Below are 20,638 nucleotides of genomic sequence, written 5' to 3'. Positions count from 1 at the left end.
ATATTCTAACGTAAATAAGTTTTGATGATTTCGAGATCATTAACAAAGACTGGCCATTTTTTAATAACCACTTTACAAAGCAGAAAAATATATTCTGTTTACAAAACCAATTTCAGAATAAATATTCAGAAAAGCTTTAATGGTATCTAGAATTATTTAATCGAAAAGTATATGATTTACTTGCATTAATAATTTTTTGTCATTGTAACTTGTTTTTATATTTAAAAAACTCCACAAACTTTATTTCTCTCTATTTTGTTTTCTATATTAAATTCTTCTCAGTAATTCCGAGTCTAAAATAAACTTATCATGTGATTTGTAAACTGAATGACAGAGTTGTTTCCCAAGAATATCGCTGAAATCCTTACATCCGATCTCATACGAAGGTGAAGGGGTTTTCTTCCCTCAAAACAGGCAAACCGGTTAGAAGAACACACGTAATATACAGACATAGGACGCTACGGGCATAAGGATTAACTTCCCCATTCCATATGATTTGATTTAGTACGGCTGCACAGTAAACTGTGAGTCTACGCGTGAGCATAAATAAGATTGGAAGGAATAAAAGGATACCGAGACAACTTTAGGGTGGATTATATCTAGAAACCGATATGTTCTCCTTTCCAGGGAGATTCTTGACGATGATCCCCGTATAACAGTGGCTAATTCTCTTCCCCAAAGGTGAAGGCGAAGCTGTTTAACTCTGTTTAACTTTTGAAGACTGGAAGGGACAGTAAAATATAAAGAAATAAAGTTTGTGGGGTTTTTTTAAATATAAAAACAAGTTACAATGACATAAAATTATTAATGCAAGCAAATAAAATACGTTTTCGATGCCATTAAAGCTTTTCTGAATATATTTATTCTGAAATTGGTTTTGTATACAGAATATATTTTTCACTGTTCAGTTGAATAGCTCTTGTAAATGTTCTTAGCTTCCAACTGAACTTAAATCCTCATATATTCAACTGAAGAATAAAAGTCGTGACTGCGACCCCTGTGACACTAATTTAATGGTAGAAAATAAATAAATTCTCTAACGCATTTATATTTTCTAAAAAGGAATAAGAGGAAGTCTTTTAGCTGTGTCTTTTAAAAGTCGGTAAACAGTCCGTGCTTCTCCATTGGTCATCATCATCATCACCATCTCCAGTGAAGTTTACGTCTATTGATGCTTGTAGACTTACGTGAAAAGAGATCCGTGGACCACTGCTGTCATTTTCTATTCCTCTAACTGATATGATTGTCTGAAATCGTGTAATTTTTACAGTCAACTTTTCTGATCTATAAGAAAAGATGTCTTTAAAACTCTCTCTCTCTCTCTCTCTTAGGAAAAACGGAACTTCTCTAAAACCTTGTCTAAGATCGACTAACTAGGAAACAGCTGCAAAATGCTTAGAACAAAAATTCTTAGTTGGCTACTAAATTGGAACACATAACCGTTTTTATTTTGCCGAAACGAGTGAAAAAACAGTCGATGGAAGGAATCATTCGTCGCATTTCTTCGAGTAGTTTCACTCTTGAAATGTTAAAAATTAGTGCACTTGTGACTACCCTATGAGGGTATGATGGGATTGGAATGGAGATTAGCCGAATATATTATAATTATTGATATTCCGTTGAATAACTGTAGATTGTCATCGGTAAATTTAATGCAAATATGAACAGAATGAAAAAAAAAAACAATTTAAGAGGGTCAAGAAATTAACAGATGAATTAAAAGATTGAAATGATTTGGATTCCAACCTACTGTTTGTGGCTAACAAATCAGAATTATGAATGGAAGATCACATGAGCAATACCTGAAAATCTTTATAGAAAAGACATGACAAATACTAGGTAGTGGAATGAGGCAATAAGAAAGATTGTTGACAACTCAAATGCTTTTATTTAATGCGTCAATCTGCAAAAATGCAAATTCTCTGTCTACAACTAAATGTTGGTGAGCCGGTTGATATTTCTGGATATATCCTCGGCTAACAGGTATTAAATCATCCCACTGGAGGAATCTATCTAAGAGGAAGCATAGCGAAAGTTGAGATGTAGCGTTCATATCTCAAAGGGTACGTTGGTACCTTTATGGTACCAAGGCACTACCAGGTATTGAATACCACCCATTGTACTAGGGCTTAATACTATCACTTTGTCTACTGAAAGCTTCAGATAGAGGTAGAAAGAAGAAAAAATGATATCTGGACTCAAGAATAGTATCCAGTTTAATTTTCTGCTATTTATTCAAACATGCAATATGAATGATGTTTTCAGAGTTATGTAGGGGAAGGGAGAGAGAGAGAGAGAGAGAGAGAGAGATCTAGTATTGATTCTTTTCGAAGATCCAGCTTAAGACGGTGGTACCGCAGACCGGTTCATATCGCTGTCCTTGACGAAACTAATGTCACCAGTACCCCAAGAGTATAAAGGGAACTCGAATAGTGGAATGCATGTAGGGGGGAGGGGGGGACTACCTACTCCAAACTTTCAGAGAAATTAATTCTCCATGTGTACGGATTAATAAGGAATGCATACATATTCGATGTACGTCCCCATTTCAACTCAAAAAATATTATGAAACGTCAAACAAAGAAACGTGCATTGCATGCAAATGAAAGCAAACCTCGCAACGTATTCCAGATTGAAAAAATATCTGGTCTTAATTCTTACATCAATGGGGGTGGGGGTCATTTCCTGCAAATCCACAACTGCTTTTCCATAGAGAAACGTAACTTTCAGCTCCCTGTTACATGCACTTTGAGACTCTTTTAGTCTCAAAGGAGGCATTAGATATAAGAGTGAACTTATGCACAAATACCACCTTTCAAACTGAAAGAATCAAAGAATATGTAATAGAGAAAATTATAACTTTGAGATCTAGCGGTATGATATGAATCCCAAGTGGGATGATCTTCCTTATCCTGATTGGATTGTGGTTTTTCGATTTCCAGATACAAATGTTTTTAATGAATGAAAACATCACTAAAATTATGAGAAGAGAAACATTCAACCCTTTTCACTTCAGTCCTTTGTTCCTTTTCTCAACTGTTTCTCCAAGGAGTGTACTAAGCCTTTATTCTTCGCTTGAAGAATCAAACATGGCACAATGACTTTTAACGAAATCACCAACTATCTTCTCGTTTATATTAACTCAAAAGCAGTTGCAAGCAAATTATCAACACATCCAAAAAGGTTTTTGCTAAGGAAATTTGCATATTTCATTCTACAAAAGAGGCGAATCGAGCCAGAAGATCCTACGAAATTAAAAGATAATAAAATGGTATCATAAACTTATTTACTTTGGCAGTCCAAACGGCAGGCATGCTTTCTAATCTCCTATGAATGGTATTAGTTATTGTTGAACCTTACCTTTTGTTGAACCTTACTTCCACCTCTTCTGCATTAGGTGCTTATGCTGCATCCACATCCAAAGGAAAAACGTTTCCTAGCTTCTTCAGTATACACTCCTCCTTTGGCTTTTATAACAGAAAATGACCGAAAAATCTTGTCTAAACCAGATGGCAAAAACAGTCCTTTTTTTTTTTTTTGTCATCCAGTTTGTAGTAGGGAAATTTTGTTATAAAATATCGCCAAAATTCGGCATATTTATTGTTATAATGTGGTTCCCAGTGCTCGCATTTCCTCGTTCTTCAAGTTAAGAAATGTATTCGGCAGCAGTTATCACGTTTCTTATTCCTTACTGTAAAATAAGAGTCTTTTTCCTTCGCCAGAGTTTTATTTTTAAATGTTGTTTTGTCCTATTCATGCAAAAAGAACATTACATTAAACCGCATGAAACGAAAGCGCGCATGCGCATATTTTGGAAGCAGTGTGGCTGGGTAGCAACAATCTATGAACATTTTCTTCCATAACTTGCAACCTTACAATACATGTTTTATAACAACAACAATTGCTAATAGGAAATTCATGAGATGTCTTTAAGTTAAAATCTGGAAATACAATATCACTTCTCAAAACTTCATGGCTACCATCGCTTGATTAAAATGCTTTTTAGAGTCACAGACGGTTCTAAATTTACAGTTCCATGAAAATTCATCGAAAAAACAGTTAATCGAAAGACAATTAATCGAAAAGGCAATTCATCGAATGAACAATTCATCGAACGACAATTCATCGAAAAAACAATTCACCGAAAATTTTAACTGAAATTTCATTAAATTGATTCAACCAAAGCGGAATTGCTAATATATTTCGAAACTTTTTTTCGAAAATGTTATGATAAAGGTGATCCATTTAGAACGAAAACTGAACCGTGCAGACAGCTTCTTGTACCGACAACTTCTACTAATTCCACTAATTCAGAATGTCAGAGAGTTATTGTAATACATAATTTGGACACGTTATTTCTTTGTTGCCTTGAATATAGTTGAACTGAAAACTGGAATGGTTCGACATTTTCTTGTAAAAGTTTCAAATAGCGAATCTGAATCAGATTTGCTATTTGAAGCTTTTATTCATCCCATAATAATTGCTCTATTGAAGTCGCATATTACTACTAGTAACAATAATAATAATGGAGACTGCGTAGGCTGGGCTCTTCCTCCCGGAAACAGGCAAATCAGTCCCATGAACAGGCATGAAACAGTTATCGGACAAGAAAGACAATAAGAAACCATATTAATCTATAATTATTCCCTATTAAAGTAACATTGCTTTCTCAATCTGCACGATTCAGTATTTGCTCTAAAGGGACCATTTTTATCATAACATTTTCGAAAAGTTAAAATTTTCAGTGAATTGGGTTTTCTATGAATTGCATTTTCGACGAATTATCGTTCGATGAATTGTTCATTCGAATAATTGCCTTTTCGATGAATTGTCTTTCGATTAATTGCCTCTTTGATGAACTCTCCAGATACCAAATTTACAATTTCCACCTTGTAAGCTCTTCTTTTTCATCTGAAAAAAAAATCCCATGCTATAAGAGAGCATGGACTCTCTATAACAGAACAAGGTACTCCAAGAGTACCTTGCATGAAACTCTTAAAATAAATGCACATACAACAAACAGAGTCTCTAAGTTAGTGGAAACTAAGATAGTCAAACATTTTCTGAATGTTTCCAGGGCTTATGCATGTGCAATGTATTTCAAATAGAATTCTTAGGGTTTACTAGAATAAGAAGAGGAGAAATTAGACCTAGTATTTCATCACTTAGTGCAATACCATCCTATTTATTGGAGGTCTGATTAGCTTGAAAGTGTTTCAGAGATATTTGTTTCATCAGAGTTTCATGGTTGACTTTTTAGAGGAGAGTTTTCGGATTATATCTAACACTTATTCCATCCAGGGTACCAATATCAATGTATTATAGGCTAATAGTGTTTCGCATGTGTGTGTGTATGTGTGTGTAAACTTCGCACACAAATACCAACGGGATGGTTGAATTTCTAGTAGACCCTCTGCTTAAAATTAAAAAATAAAAGACTTGAAATCTGATTTTAGGTATCGCGACTATTTACGAGTATAATCTTAACAGACGATATGTACCTAGATCAGATAAAGTTCGAAAGCTAGTGTGTATTTATAATCTCTACTTTATAAATTTTCTATTCCCCGATAGAAAATAAAACTAAAAATCGTATTAAATTTTGCCATTCTCTCAACGGTTACTAAAGAAAAATGAAAATGTAGAAACAAAACTTGAATAAATATTTTTCAATTTAGAACGGTAAAGGATAGTTGTGAAAAAGGCAAAATCATAATAAGTTTGGTGTTATTATTATTTTTCTAATTTTGCGAATCCAACTTCATCTTCTTTTGAAGAGTCATTATAAATATAATCAGATTCCACCTTTTGTGCTGGAATTCCATCTCTTTACCTAGGTGGGGTTCGTACTCAAGTGTTCATTACTTTGTTTTTTGGTCATAAACACCTGAGTATAAATCCCACCTAAGCATAATTCATTAGTCTAAGGCTATTAGGCCAATGTATTATGCCTGCTAATTGATGTTTTACTAACATTTGGAATAAAAATCCCGCCACATCTGTATGAGAAAGTTTCTCCAACCAAAGGGAATTTTCGTTACTAACTAAGCTACAGAGGTTCCCTCAAATGAAGGTGATCTCGTCCGCCTGAGAAACTCTTAGTTTTGATATCGTATAATTCTGTAAAAACGGACAACCCATCTACAAAACACACGCAGTTAAGATATCATAAACTCGCCTAGTAGGCTTAGTTGCTTCTGTGGAATCGTACATAATAACAAATAGTTCTGCGTTCAATTGCTATTTCACTTTGTTACAAACTTAAATTAAAAAGATAATTTTGGATACAATACTTACTACAAAAGACTTTAAATTTCTCCTCCGACGAAAACACTGAGCTCGCAAAACAGACTAGGACAAGAAGAGCGACAACAGAGATCCTCATGATGACCGGATGTCTTTGAGTTACTTTTTTTCACAGGCAGATGGAATGAAGGTGTTATGAAACGGATCTTATAGACTTATATATATGATAGCAAAAGGAAATAACTGAGAATAATTTCACGTGATATTAAATAAGAAAAGGGAAGATCAGTGAAACGATGCGAATCCGTCACCTTTCGTCTTTCATAAAAGCAGGAACAAAGGACAAGGACAACTTTACAATCAGGCATGCCTGACACATGAGCTGCTTGAGATGCTCATTGTGGAAGATAATGATAGCTGCTTGGTGGTTAGGGCTCGTGAAACTGATGAGATTGCGCAATTAAAAATTGTTACGCTGAATGCAAAGGATAAAAATAACACGCGAAAATTGAATTTCGCGTTTTCCCAGGAATCGCATTTCTGTAGTAAAGTAAAGTAAAAAAAACAAAGTAAACTAAACGTGAAAAAATTTCGTCACAGATTAAAATCGCTTATTAGTTTCGCTTATAATTCAACCTATTAAATATTATTATTTTTGTCGTTAATGTGAGCTTTACTCACTGAAATCAGCTGCGATAAGATCTGTTATTCGCATTTAGTCATAAAAAACCCAGATTGTTCTTCTCGAAGCTTCTCTTCCACACTACCCTCCTCTCAAATGCTTGTATCAATTTACCCGGAACACTCAGAATGGAAATACCTCTGTGATTCTCACATTCAGTTTAATTTCTCTTTTTATAGATGTGCAACATACTGTAATCATCCGGAATTTGATCTTCTAACTATGCCTTCTGAATTATTTAGTATGGTGACTGCTAACATTTTATACCTTCATATTTGAGCTTTTGTGATCGAATTTCATCTGCTCAGCTGCATTTCCACATACCAATTATTTATGGCTTTTTCTACCTCAAACATTGATATGTGCTCCTGCCTGCATTCCTCTTCAGTATTTTCTGTCACCATTCTGACGCTTCGTGTTTCATTTCATAATCTTTCAAAGTAATTACCCCATACATCTAGAATATCTTTATCTTCAGTTTTCCCGTCAAGTTCATCATTTCTGATTCCTTTAACAGTATTTTCTCCTCTATTTCTAAGCTATGATATTTAGAAATAGAGGAGATAACTTCGAAGATTTTGTGATAAATGATTTTCATGATCATATATAATGCTACCATCATGTTAAGTGGATGCCTAAAGCATCGATTTCATATCATAGAAATCATATTTGGTCTCCAGAACGAAGCATCCGGCTTATCTTTTAATGACTAAATTTTGAATGTTTTGCGGAGAATTTGAATGAAAGGAAAAAAAAGTTTTATGAGCCATCTTGTTATTGGGATTAAGAATAAATTTTAAAGTTATTGAAATAACTTTAAAATGACTCTTGTCATTTTGAAGAAAAAAATAGTTTATTCTACTAGGACATTCAAAAACAAAGTAAACACCTTTAATCTATTTAGATGCCACCTAAATACATTATTACACCTTGATTTTACTTCTTTTTTTGCTTCCTATCTGATCAGGACTTGTAATTTCGTTTGAGTGAAAAATCCGAAACATAAAAAAAAAAATCTTTCATATATGTAAAAACCGCACTATAGTAAGTAGGGAGACCTCAGTGAAGGGGTATTTTTAAGAAATAATTTGTAAGTGTCCTTATATCGAACAATATTTCTCCTAAACGGTCATACTATAGACATGAACATTATAGACGTCTTACGGTATAAAAATAACTTGACATTTTTTTGTACGATCCGTTAACGCCGAGAAACATGCAGTTTAGTGCACATACATTTCATTAAGGTGTTTCAAAAATTAAAGCAAGGAGCACACTTATATGAAGGATTATTTTGAGAAAGAGCCACGTAAGGCACACGTCTCCTATTATATTACTTTTCCACATAAAGGTCGTCAAGTGTCTTTAACAGCATTCTTCACATCACTGTCTGTAGCAAATCACTTTCTAGATAGGAGCCTAAAGTGACGGAGCACATGGTCGGTACTGTGTGGCAAAAACGCTCGATTGAGCTTTGTCAACAGCCGTGAATTGTTTTGGGACCCAGAGGCACATATTGTTCTGTACTGGAGATGGTGATGAATAATGTTGTACACACAGCATTATGCATTTCACCACCTAGTGAGATATTAAGCTCTTCACCAAAACATATGTCCCTCAATTTAATTCGACTATCTCTTCTCTAATTAAGGTCTATGAGCTGCTTGAACTCCATGGTAATTATATATTGAGAATCTGAGTCGTTACTCGAATTAGTCATCTGTCCTGCCTTTAGCACTTCATAAAATTATTCTAGAAGACATTGGTCTGGAATATCCGGGTAAAATACTAAAGTGACTAATAATCTAAAATTAAAAATAAAAATAAAAAATTTCGCATGTCAAATAACCTAGACCATTTTTATTCATGAAATGATCTTTTCGACATTCTTCTTTAACTTATCTTATTTTAGTGACAGAACAGGATAATAATGATAATGATGATGATGATGATGACTATACTGGCACTTATTATAAAAATCAGTAAGACAGAAATTTCACCAGCTCTTACTCTGGTGCTAGGTTGAAGGCTTTGATCTACTACTTTTATTTGACAGAAACGTAGAATAATATAAATCCTCTAACAAATTTTCATTTCCTAAAGGCAGTACAGAGCAGCCTCCGTAGTTCAGTCAGTATAGACAAAGCCCTGGGTTCGATTCCCGTCAGTAACGTGAGGAAACTTTTTCTGGTCTCTTAGCCGGTCTTATACAGAGATAGGGGTTTTTTATATAACCATAAACACTGGTTTTCCGTCCCTCAAAACAGAAAACCAGCTATTAGAAGATACGCAATTTACAGACAAAGAATACTTAGAGGCATAGGGGTAACCGCCTTATCCTCGTATTACGGTTTTGGGAAGTCCAAGGATACTTGGAAGGCCATGGGCGCTAAGGGCCTGTTAAAGCCACTGATAGATAGATAGAAAGGCACGATAGAAAGTTCTTTTAGCTCCAGCTATCGGATATTAATAATCGATAAGTTTCCATCCTTCATCATTATCAATAGTTGAGTTCATTTCTACCTTTCATTTGGGGGCATTCGAGTGACGAGAGGCAGGTAGATAACTGTCGCTAGATAGAGTTCCTAATCATAATTCTTATGAAATGCGTGAATTATTAGTGTGAGTTCTAAGGTCGAATGCGTGCTTTTGCCAATTATCAATTAACTTAGAAACCAACTAAGAAAAAATAATAAACAACAGTTCCTTTATTCGATGCAGGAATAGACCCTACAGTTATCTTTCTTCTGCAGATTTAGTGTTATGAATGTTACCACGAGGTTACACAGACACCTCTAATAGAGACATTCAATTGTAAAATTTGAAGTGCCAAATTTAAGAAGTAGAGCATTTTGAATTGAACTAATTTATTATTATTATTATTATTATTCCTCCATTGCAGAGACGTCTACAGGTTTTTAATATGGCCGTTTTTTTTTTCTCTAAGAATTCAATTATTCAGAGATTCACCTATTAAAAGACTCATTTAACTCTTTTTTTGCTCTTAAATAATTACTACTAAACTGAGTTCATCGACTGATTTATCTACTATAATATATGGGATGTCTTCTAAAAACATTTCATATGTAAAAAAAAAAAAAAAAAAGTTAAATTATTCAGAGAGTAGATTATGTGGAGTTAGATAGTGGCACGTTGCTTACATGGCAGCACTGTCTTCCGTCTTTTCACTGATTCCGTTTGTAAATAGTGACAGTCATGGACCAGCTATCTCTGAATGGCTATGGAGATTGAAGACCGACCCTAAGTCTCTAAAAAGTTAGAGAGGAGTAAACAGCCTCGCATACTCTCTATAGGGAAATAAAAGACGTTAGAGGATTTATTATTTTATTTTTATCTTAAGTCTTATAGTTGGATGCATTCTGAACAGTTAAAACAATATTCAGCTGCTTCTGAATTACAGACAAGAGTAATAGGAATAACTCTTTTCTCATTTTTACATAGGAGATTTTTAGATCTCATTAGGTAATTTCTATCTTCTTCTTCAACCTTCTGGTTCTGTCCACTGCTGTACGAAGGTCTCTCCCATGATTTTCCAGATCACTCGGTTTCCTGCTTCTACCATCCATCTCACTCCTGTAATTTGTTCCAGGTAATTTCTATACTATATTATATATGCACTTTCTTTAATGTCCGCGAGGTTAGCCTAGTGGCTATGAACTTTTACAACCTATGCGTGTCCTAGGTTCGATTCCCGTCGACGACGTGAGGAACTTGCTCAGCCATAGCCAAGTTCGCCGGTCTTGGGAGTGGACAGCACGGTTTCCCCTCTCCCCTTCAGTTTATCTGGGGTTTTTCATCCAGCAAGCAGGCAAACCGTCCCCGTGAACACACACGGATTACAGTCATGAATATCGACCTTAGGGAATGCAACAAAGGCGAACCGGCTGCATTAATACATCAGTAAATCCTCATTAGGAGAGGACTCAACCCATCCTATGACGGACGAGAGGGATAGGATACTTTATTTCTCATATTCGGATGGTACTATAATTACATCTTTCAAAAATAAACAAGGCTAATCTCCTGATTTTTTTCTTTATTTTCTCTCGCAACAATAGTGTTGTCCAATGACACTCATACGTCATACCTACAGCTATAAGTAATATTTTAACCTACAGTTGTAAATTCTATTTTAATCTACAGTGATCTATTTTTTTCTACATTTATTATATACATGTAGATTAATCTACATTTAATCTATTTTAATCTACATACCTACAAGAACAAAAAAATACTCCATAACTGACAATTCTAAGCTTAACATTAAAAAAGGAGCGGGGGAAAAACAAAATAAAGCATTTAAAAATGAAAAAAAGGCATAAACGAAATAAAAGTTTATTTATTAAGTAAATGAAACAGTTATTTTATGTGAACTAAGGCAAGCAAAACAAAATTAGATGAAGAGAGAGTGAAGTCTATGTAAACAGGGATAAAATTCATTCTCGTAAGCAAATATAGGATGGTTAAGAATTGTAATTATACAAGAAAAACGACAATGCTATGTAGATAGTATTATCTAAGGTAATGCGGCTGGTTGTTATTGTGGTAATAAGAGCAGACAGTGGGACTGTAACGTGGCATTACCGTCCCACTGTCTTCAAAGCTAGTATAAGCTTTTGCAAAGACAGTGGGATTAACATTTTGGTGTTTTCCCTTAAATGACCTTGTTTAGCCCTTCGGTTTTGTGGATGCGGATGTGTTATGGTAAATATGTTGATACCACTTCCATAGTTCTGTTTTAGTGTTAGTAACAGTTGAAGGGTTTTAAGTAGTCTGGCAACAACAATAATGATTAAAGTGTTCATAGGATATCGCGTTTCACTTATACAAGTATCTCTTGTAATGTCATATGTATATTAAAAAAAAAAGAAAGGAAAACAGTCCTATAATAAAATATTTACCCTTGAAAATAGACCTTAGAATGAAAACTTGGGAATACATTCATAGTTTAATAGCAATTTTTTTTTTACTAAATGATGGAAGCAATTCTGGATTTTGTGATGATTGTTGAATTTCATGAACTGTTGAACTCTGATAAAGGAATTCAAATTCGTTCTTTACGTACTACTCTGTTTTGCTTCCCTTCCCCTTGGAATATTGTCCACAGAACGCGGAATTGAATTTATCAGAAACACTCCAAATTTTATTTCAAATGCATATTATATTTATTTTGTTTCTTGTGCAATTAAAAAATAACCTACTTTCATCTTTAAGCAACAGAAGTTTCATTAGTGAGAATTAGTAAAGGTGGTATAATACGAAATCACATGATCAAGGAAAGTGGTATTAAATCGGATATCAAAATTGTTGAGATTTTACTTTATGCAGGTGATTTTATGCTTCTGAATAAATCCAATGCAAGTCTGCGGGATTCCCTGACCAAACTGAATACCTACTGTAATAAATTCGGTATGAAAATCAGCAAAAGAAAGGAAAGAAAGAAAAGGAAAAACTCAGTTCTTGGTTATATGTCAATAAAAGACGTAACAATCAAATATAAAGTTTATGAGTCATACTTTTTCTGTCATAAATAACGAAATTATGAAATGTTTCATAAAATTTGGTAAGATTTTAAATACTACACGTTTACCAATTAATTAAACCTAAAAACACAAACAAATTTGATAACTATGAAACATTTTTTATTATTATTATTGGTGTGTGTGTGTGGGGGGGGAATTACTATGGGTCACTATGAAGAGTGACCGTAAAATGTTAAGAATACCTGCTCTAAAGGAAAATACTCGCCTGTAAGAGATGTAATTATTACAGCTGCATAACAGAACACTTTCTTTTTGAACCATTATGCACTTTCCTGACTGGCCAATATGTCTTTAAATGGTTCATGAACATTTATTTAAACCGTCTATAATATTTATGCTGGCCTTGTTGGCCGCGTGGTTAACGTATCAGCTCTCCAACCATCAGGTTGTAGGTTCAAATCCCTGCGAGCGCATGGATGTTTGTGATTCTCTGTAGGCGGAAGACCACCCTTCGGTTATGTGACCCTAAAGGACTTGATTGGTCTCTGGAATAGTGTTTCCGTACTGTGTATAAAATACAAAAAAAAAAATCCTTACCCCATGTTAAGAATGTATTTATAGGTTTACTAAGAAAATCTTTCTTTTTGTGAGGGCCACATAAAAAAATGTTTCATAATTTTTATTGTCTGGTGTGGGACCATCACACCGCTTATTGGGGGAAGTGGTTTGAAAGAATTCCACTTTTAATCTCTAGAGAAGATTTCTGGATTATCTAGGCCAGTGATGGCGAACCTTTTTACCCAGGTGTGTCAAACATCTTTTTTTTTTTAAATGTTGACGTTGTTGATGTGCCACTTGCATACACGCATTATAAGTTTAACTACATAATCATAGATAGTGACTTATACATATCATATTAGGCTATTTATTTAATGGGATATTTATATAAAATCTATGAATTCATATTATACAATTAATTTAATAAAGTGAAATTACAAACTTACATTACATTTAATGACTTTTCTGTTGCTGAGTACTGGTAGAAAGTTGCTTTATAGAAGGACTATAGTGTGTACATTTTAATGTTACACAGGCAGTGCTCAAAGCATTGCTCAATCTATTTCTCCCTTTCGAATGGATATTATTTAATGCAGAAAATAGAGTTTCACAAGAGTATGTAGAAGAGAAAATTGCTAGAAGAACTTTAGCAAAGATTTTAAGAGCATGAAAGTTTTCGGGAAGGCTATTCCATACGCTTAGAATTTCACAATCTGAATTTTTACACACAGTATCATGCAGACGTTCCCGCTCAAGTTCTTCTAATTCATTTCTAAGAGCAATAAACTTTCTTTTCCAGATAGGATTACACTGGAAGTCGGCTAGTTGCATTTCTAGATCTTTTAAATCCAACCACTCAAAGCCATCTAATTTAAGATCCATGAATTCTATTTCATCAGGATACTTTATGAATTAGATTGTTTGTTCAAACAATCCAATTCAATCACAATCGTTCAAATGAGAAAATTCGTGCTTCATGCCCTTTGTATTTAAATATAATTTCATTTCATTTAAACATTTAACAAACCGTTCAAGCACTTGGCCTCGACTCAACCATAGAATATTATTGTACATTAATAGACCATTGTACACTGATTAAACTTCGCCTGAATTAAATTCTCGTTTGTTTAAAGCCCTGGTAGCAATAAAATTAGTTACCTTTGTCACAATTCTCATCACATCATCCAAATCCTTTAAGACTGATTTCACACACAGTGTGTCTCTTGATGTATAATACAATAGAAACACACCAGGGGATGACCAACATATTCTGTAAATTGTTTGATAAAACCGACATTACTGCTAATCATATTAGGCGCGCATCAGCTGTAATCGAAAATATTTTCGATAAATCTATCTGTTTCTCACAGAACACTTTAACAACACAGTAGCATATGTGTTTACTTGTCGTGTTTTGGGGTAAATTTTCTAACTTTATCATTTCCTCGTGCATAGAATCACCGTGAACATACCTTGCAATAATAGCCAATCGAGCTGATCACGTAATATCTGTAGTTTCGTCGAGACAAATGAAAAAATGGCATGAGTTCAAGTCTTGTTGCATTTGATTTTCTATACGAGCATTCATTAATATAACTCTGTCTTTAATAGTATTCCTACTTAATGGTAACTCTTTCATGTGCTTTACAATAGCTTCCTTCTTCTCATCAATGGCTACCTCCCCCCGAAAAAATCCAAAAAAATATTGAAACCAACAAACCACAACCCCCCCCCTCCCCCGTTACAACAAGGATTACTCTAAATCCGTCACCATTCCCTACATCCGAGGCACTCGGAAAAAATTACCAAAATCAAATCCTAAAAAAACATGACTTGACCTCCTGTTACAGACCATACAGAAAATTGGCATCCATTATCCACTCCACTAAAGACCAACCATTTCCTCTAGACCTACCTGGTGTATACCAGGTCCCTTGCAGCTGTAAACTGGCTTACTTTGGCCAAACAGGCAGGACAGCAAATATCAGAATTTCGGAACACAAGGACTTCATCCGGTTTCACAAGTACAGCCATTCTGGTCTTGCAGACCATGCTCTGGATACACGCCACAGAATACGGTGGAATAAAGCTACAATAATACACCGTAGCAAATACAAATTCGAAAGACTATTCATGGAATCAGCCTTAGCCCTAAGAAACTCTCCAAACCTCAACAAATTTGGTTGTATGAGACTGCCCCAAATTTGGGAGGCTTACATCAGCAAACCTTCAGCCCAACGGCCAAGAACACCTACATAACCCGCTAGGGGGCACCATCAGGACTTTTAGGAGAACAATAGCTTCATCACTTCATTCTCAGTTACTGTGTTGTAGTGCCTACGTGCACGTGCCTTTTTTGTAAGTTCCTTTTGAAGATGGCAACGTGACGTTGCCGAAATATCAGAAATATTTATTAAAGTGTAATTTAATTTATATTCTTATCTACATTGTCGATCTTTAAGTGATTTAGTAATAGCTTCCTTATTATGAAAGTCCTCAAATAAAAATGGTGCACACTTTACGAAAGCTTCTTTAATATAATCGCCATCACTAAGTGGTTTTCCATGTTCAACAATAGTATGTGAAATACTGTAACTTGCGGCTACTAAATTTGAAGGTCCTGAAACAAATTTAATTAAAGTCCGTGATTGTGATTCTGCCAGTTTTAGATGTTGCTATATGTATTCTTTGCGTTCTTCAAATGTTTTTTCTAGGAGCCATTTGTGCTTAGTTTCAAAATGTCTTCTTACATTCCAAGTTCTACTCACAGATAGCTCACCACACAATTTACAGAGAACTTTATCGCCTCTATCAATAACACCATATTGTTCAGTCCAGGCATCTTGGAAATTTCTTCCACTTCCTTTCTGTGATAAGTTTAGTTTTTTTATTAGTGCTAGCTGCCATTGTAAAAGGGTTCACAAATTAAAAAAAGAGCACAATTATATACAGCGGTAATTAAGCAGTCATAATTAACAAGAACTAACAATTACTGAAAATGAATTATACACCAGCAACTCAAATTACTTAAGTGGCAGACCATGCAAGACTGCAACTACTTCTTTCAGCAGGGTTGCCAGGTTTATTACCTGTACGTTCGTAGCAGCCTTGTTACGTTTTACTCTCTATCATGCTACTAAATAGTAGCTATTTAGTAGGTTTTGTTGCGACGTCATCGTAAGTTGTTACTATTTGCATTATTTAACAAAATTTACTGAATTTATTGCAACTATAAAAATGTTTTCATTATTTACTCAGATAAATTCAATATTTGCTGCGAATTATATTTTCTGTTAAAGTGGTTTTAAATATGCTTAGAACTTGAATTACTCAGTCGAGAGACTTGGAATGCATTCGTGAACGAATTTCACACAGAAGTCAAATGAAAACTTTAAGCTTCTAATATATAAAGCACGTATTTATAAGTTTGTATCATATAATATTGATAATAATTTTTATAAGTTTTTATAATATCATTATGACTATGCAGAAATTATAATGATTAAGAAAGAAAACGTAAACTTAAAACGCGCGTTATATATAGGCTAGTTACAAAATAAAATAGAAATAGGCTAACTATAAAAGATAATTCTTTCAATGAACCGAAACCTACCTTCGCCTTAACTAAAAGCGATCTTACACGATTTATCGCAGTTTTTTCATCAGAATACCAATGTATTTCAACATCAAAGGTGTGTCACCTGAAACCCTCAAGTGTGTCAATGCTGATGCGCGTGTCATAGGTTCGCCATCACTGATCTAGGCCATACTCTAGATGTGCCCCACTTAAATAAATCAACTTTCCGGTTCATCATTTAGTGTTATATCTATATATGTATATATTGCGTATAATACCACACTGGAACTATGAAATCATTTCTGGATCATCATATCTGCTAATGAAGTTATTAATTGTCAAGAATACGTGTATTATTTTTGAAATATCACAATGGTAGAATTCTAAAGAAGATTCATAAAAGATATATAAGAAAAAGAATTGAAAACAATACTGCATCGATACAGAATAATACCGTAACACAGTAAAATACTCTATAACAGAAAAAAAAAACAAACGTTGAGTTTTGAAACTGGTGTAAACCTTGAAAAATTAACCATTGTTGGGTGTTAAATAAGTACAGTATTTGCCTCAGTTAAGAAAATTATTTCTTAACTGAGGAAGCCATGCAGTTAAGCCTATTGCGTAGATCCATTCCATGTCTTTACAGTATGGTTCGCATATTCAATTAATAATCCTTATGAATATCCAGTATATATAAATTACAATGAATTGTCTACGTTGATGAAGGACTAATAATAAATTGTCTTTATGAAATTGCCGACTTGAAGCCTAACAATTGAATCTGTCTGCCTTTATCTCGGTGCCATCCTTTTCCACAATTATGAATATGGTGTTGTGTTATAAAACATATTTATATGATATAGTAAAAGGCACAAGTTGGAAATATTACCACGTCATATTAAATAAGAAAATTACAGAGTAGTGGAACGATGAACATCTGCCAACTCACTGACGCAAGTTTGATTGCCCTTTCAACGCATGGAAAGACAAGAACAAAGGACAAGGACAACTTCTCAATGAGGCATGGCTGAAATACGAACTGTTGGGGAAAACTAAGTGAATGGAAGTAAAAACAGGCACTTAGTGTTGCTAGGTTCCTAAAGATGATGCATTTTACAATTAAAAAATGCGTCATGCTGAGTCCTAAAGGATAAAAATAATATATATAAAAAGCAAGTTTCTCGTTATCGTAGTGTCATGGTAATTGCGAATTATAACTGAAAATAACTAAAATTTATGATGTTGACGAAGGTTAAAATAGTAAATTAGTTGCTTCGCTTATAATAATTGAATCTTTAAATTCAAGCTTGACTAATTTGATATAAAACAGCTTCTGGGCTTTCTGATACTTGGAAAGTTGATGGAAAGAAGCTAGCCAATTCCGTCAGAGTTCATAATATGAATTTTGCAGCAATAATAGTAATAATAATCATAATTTTTTGACAAAGTTTTGAGAAAGTTTCCGGTTATTATCATCTTCACATATACAGATTATTTACAAATATACAACTGAAGTGTTATTACTATTGCATTTTTGTTCACTACAACTATTCAGTACTTAATGTTAAGTGAATATCTTATTTAAATGTGTATAAATAATAATACTAACTATGCATTAAAAATTTTTTTCCCATATATATTTACGATGATTCATTTAATGTGTTAAGAGAGGAATATTTTTCATATCAACGATATTCAATGTGGAATAATTTTATATAAATATACACACAATTCTTTTCTGCCTTTTGTCGTTTACATTTATGTTTCAATCTGTAGTTCATTTTAATTTACAAATTATATTTAAGTTTATTTATTTATTTTTGTTATCAGTAGGGAATGTTGAAAGGATTCATTTCACTTTTTAACGCTACTATTTTTTTGAATCAGTAATAATAATTTTGTTCGTTTGGGTAGCATTTTTGCTTTTTTTCAAAGAGGGGGGGTTGGATTTGGATATGGCGTACTTCTGTCCTTGTATGATGATTGAGAGTGGTTTGTTATGTGTGTGTGTGTGTGTGTGTGTGTGTGTGTGTGTGTGTGTGTGTGTGTGTGTGTGTGTGTGTGTGTGTGTGTGTGTGAGAGAGAGAGAGAGAGAGAGAGAGAGTAATTTCCCTCTAATTTTCCTCTAATTTTCAGTCTCGCTATAATATTTATATAGCACCTATTTCAGCTCTCTGTAAATTCCTAGGTTTCTCTCGTCGAATAGCAGTTTGTTGATATGTCAGGTATGTGGAAGTTTCGGGTGGCTTTGCCGTCGTGATTGTTATACGTATACGTTATGTAGTTTGTTGACTGTGGCCTTGTTATCTGATATGTTGTTCTGGTTACTCAGTAGGTTGGACTGAAGAAATTTTTAGAATGATTGTGTAGTGACATAAGTGTTTCACCTTAAATATTTTGTATTCTGTCCTTGCTGCCCGTATAAGTGTGATGGGCTGTTCTCTTTGTTCCTAGATTATCAGTTTTACCATTTTATTTGGCAACGATTGCAATCTGTTAAGTTTGTAGTCTGTGCAGGCGTATGATGTAATTGCGTTTCTTAAAATGTTTTCGTATAATGTTTTATATATTAGTATTTCTGTGTTTGTCGGAGCAATGTCTTTTAATCGATATAGTTTGCTTGCTATTATCCTGAGTTTGTTGTGTAGATAATTTTTATGGCTATTCCAACTTTGATCAGCATCGAAGTGAGGTCCAAGATAACGGATTGTTTACACCTGTGTAATTTGTAGTTTTAGGATCCGTGTTTTGTGCATAGGAGGATGAATGTTGGATAGTGAGATATTTAGTTTCTATGGGTAGAGTTTGGGAATTTTTGAATATAATTAGCTTAGTTTTTTTGGGATTTATATGTATGATTTTTCAGTTAGTGATTTGGTTGATGTCGTGTTGCATACTTGTGCATATTTGCGTCATTATAAATGGATATTATGGCCATGTGGTGCGCGCATTGGAAGATTTCACTTTTTAAGATAAGATGGCTAATATCGTGTGTATACATATGTTAAACAGAATGGTAGATAGAACTCCTTGTGGTACGCCACAGGTTACCGGTACCTCTTTGCTGTGCGTTGATCCTATACGTGTGATGTGCTTTCTGTTTTTCATGTTTACTTTGAACCAAAGGAGTAGACAACCTCCGATTCCGATATGTGTTAGTTTGTTCAACAAGGTTTTGTGTGTGTTAGTGTGTCAAACGCTTTTGTTGGATCAATAAAAACGACTTACACTATTCTGTTTTTATCTAAAGCAGCGTTTATTAGATCTGTGAAATCTTCCAGGAGTGTTGCTGTTCCTTTATTTTTTTTGAAAGTCATATTGTGTTTTGGGGATGAATTGGAATTTTTCAATGTATGTGGAGAGTTTGCGATACACAATGCGCTCCATAATTTGGTTGATTATGGCGATGGGTCTGTAATTACTTCTACTGTTTCTTTTTCCATGTTTATGTATGAGAGTGATTAATGCAGTCTCTAGTGTTTCAGGTATGTGCCCCGTTTCGAAGATTTTATTTAATAGTTTTAGTAAAACTGGACATAGGTTAGTTAAGTGTTTTTTATGTCTTTTGGTCTGATTCTGTCTATTCCTGGTCCTTTGTTAGGGTTAATTTGTTGAATTGCAAGTGACAGTTCTTCTTTTGTTACTGTGGGGAATCACATTGGCTGGGTTGCTCGTGGTCCTAGTGGAGAATGTTTCTTTGTGTGAGGAGAGAATGTTTCCTGTAGTTTTTGGACAGAGTTCGCGAAGTGCTGATTAAAGTTGTTTATCAACTGTTTGAAGGATTTGGGCTCCCAAGCAAAGTTGTGTTTCATTGTTTCTGAGGCAGTGGTTTGGTGTGTATTGTCCAGCATCGTTGATCAGGTGCCAGGTTTCTTTATGTCGTTCTGAGTTGTTGCTAATTTGTTTCTATAATAGTTTCTTTTTGCAGTTCTAATCTGTGTTGTTGAGAGATTTCGTTTTCTTTTGTATTCAGCTTTAAAAGTCATATGGTTAGGTGACTTCTTAAGTTGTTTCCATAGGGCATATTTTCTTTGTATGTCTATTAATATGTTGTCTTTTATCTATGGA

At 34.2% G+C, this 20,638-nt stretch overlaps 1 protein-coding gene across 2 annotated transcripts in view; it reads right to left on the bottom strand.

The window, feature by feature from the left end:
- The window catches only part of LOC150108548 (uncharacterized), a 60,041-nt gene that overhangs the window by 13,496 nt on the left and 25,907 nt on the right, over positions 1 to 20,638 (bottom strand). Inside the window, exon 1 of one of the 2 annotated variants that reach the window (XM_090415975.1) lies at positions 6,298 to 6,428. The exons of the other annotated variant lie outside the window; for it this stretch is intronic. Within the exon in view, the coding sequence (XP_090272101.1) occupies positions 6,298 to 6,385 (88 nt within the window). The 5' untranslated portion in view covers positions 6,386 to 6,428. Of the gene's footprint in view, positions 1 to 6,297; positions 6,429 to 20,638 lie in introns of those variants that run through there. 2 annotated transcript variants of the gene reach the window in all.

This window comes from Typopeltis vanoorti, chromosome 3 (genome assembly GCF_054136105.1).
Source record: "Typopeltis vanoorti isolate ZY-2024b chromosome 3, IOZ_Tvanoo_1.0, whole genome shotgun sequence".
In the NCBI taxonomy this organism is placed as follows: Eukaryota; Metazoa; Arthropoda; class Arachnida; order Uropygi; family Thelyphonidae; genus Typopeltis; species Typopeltis vanoorti.
The sequence above is the reverse complement of the archived record's forward strand: the minus strand, read 5'-3'. Positions and strand labels throughout refer to the sequence as shown.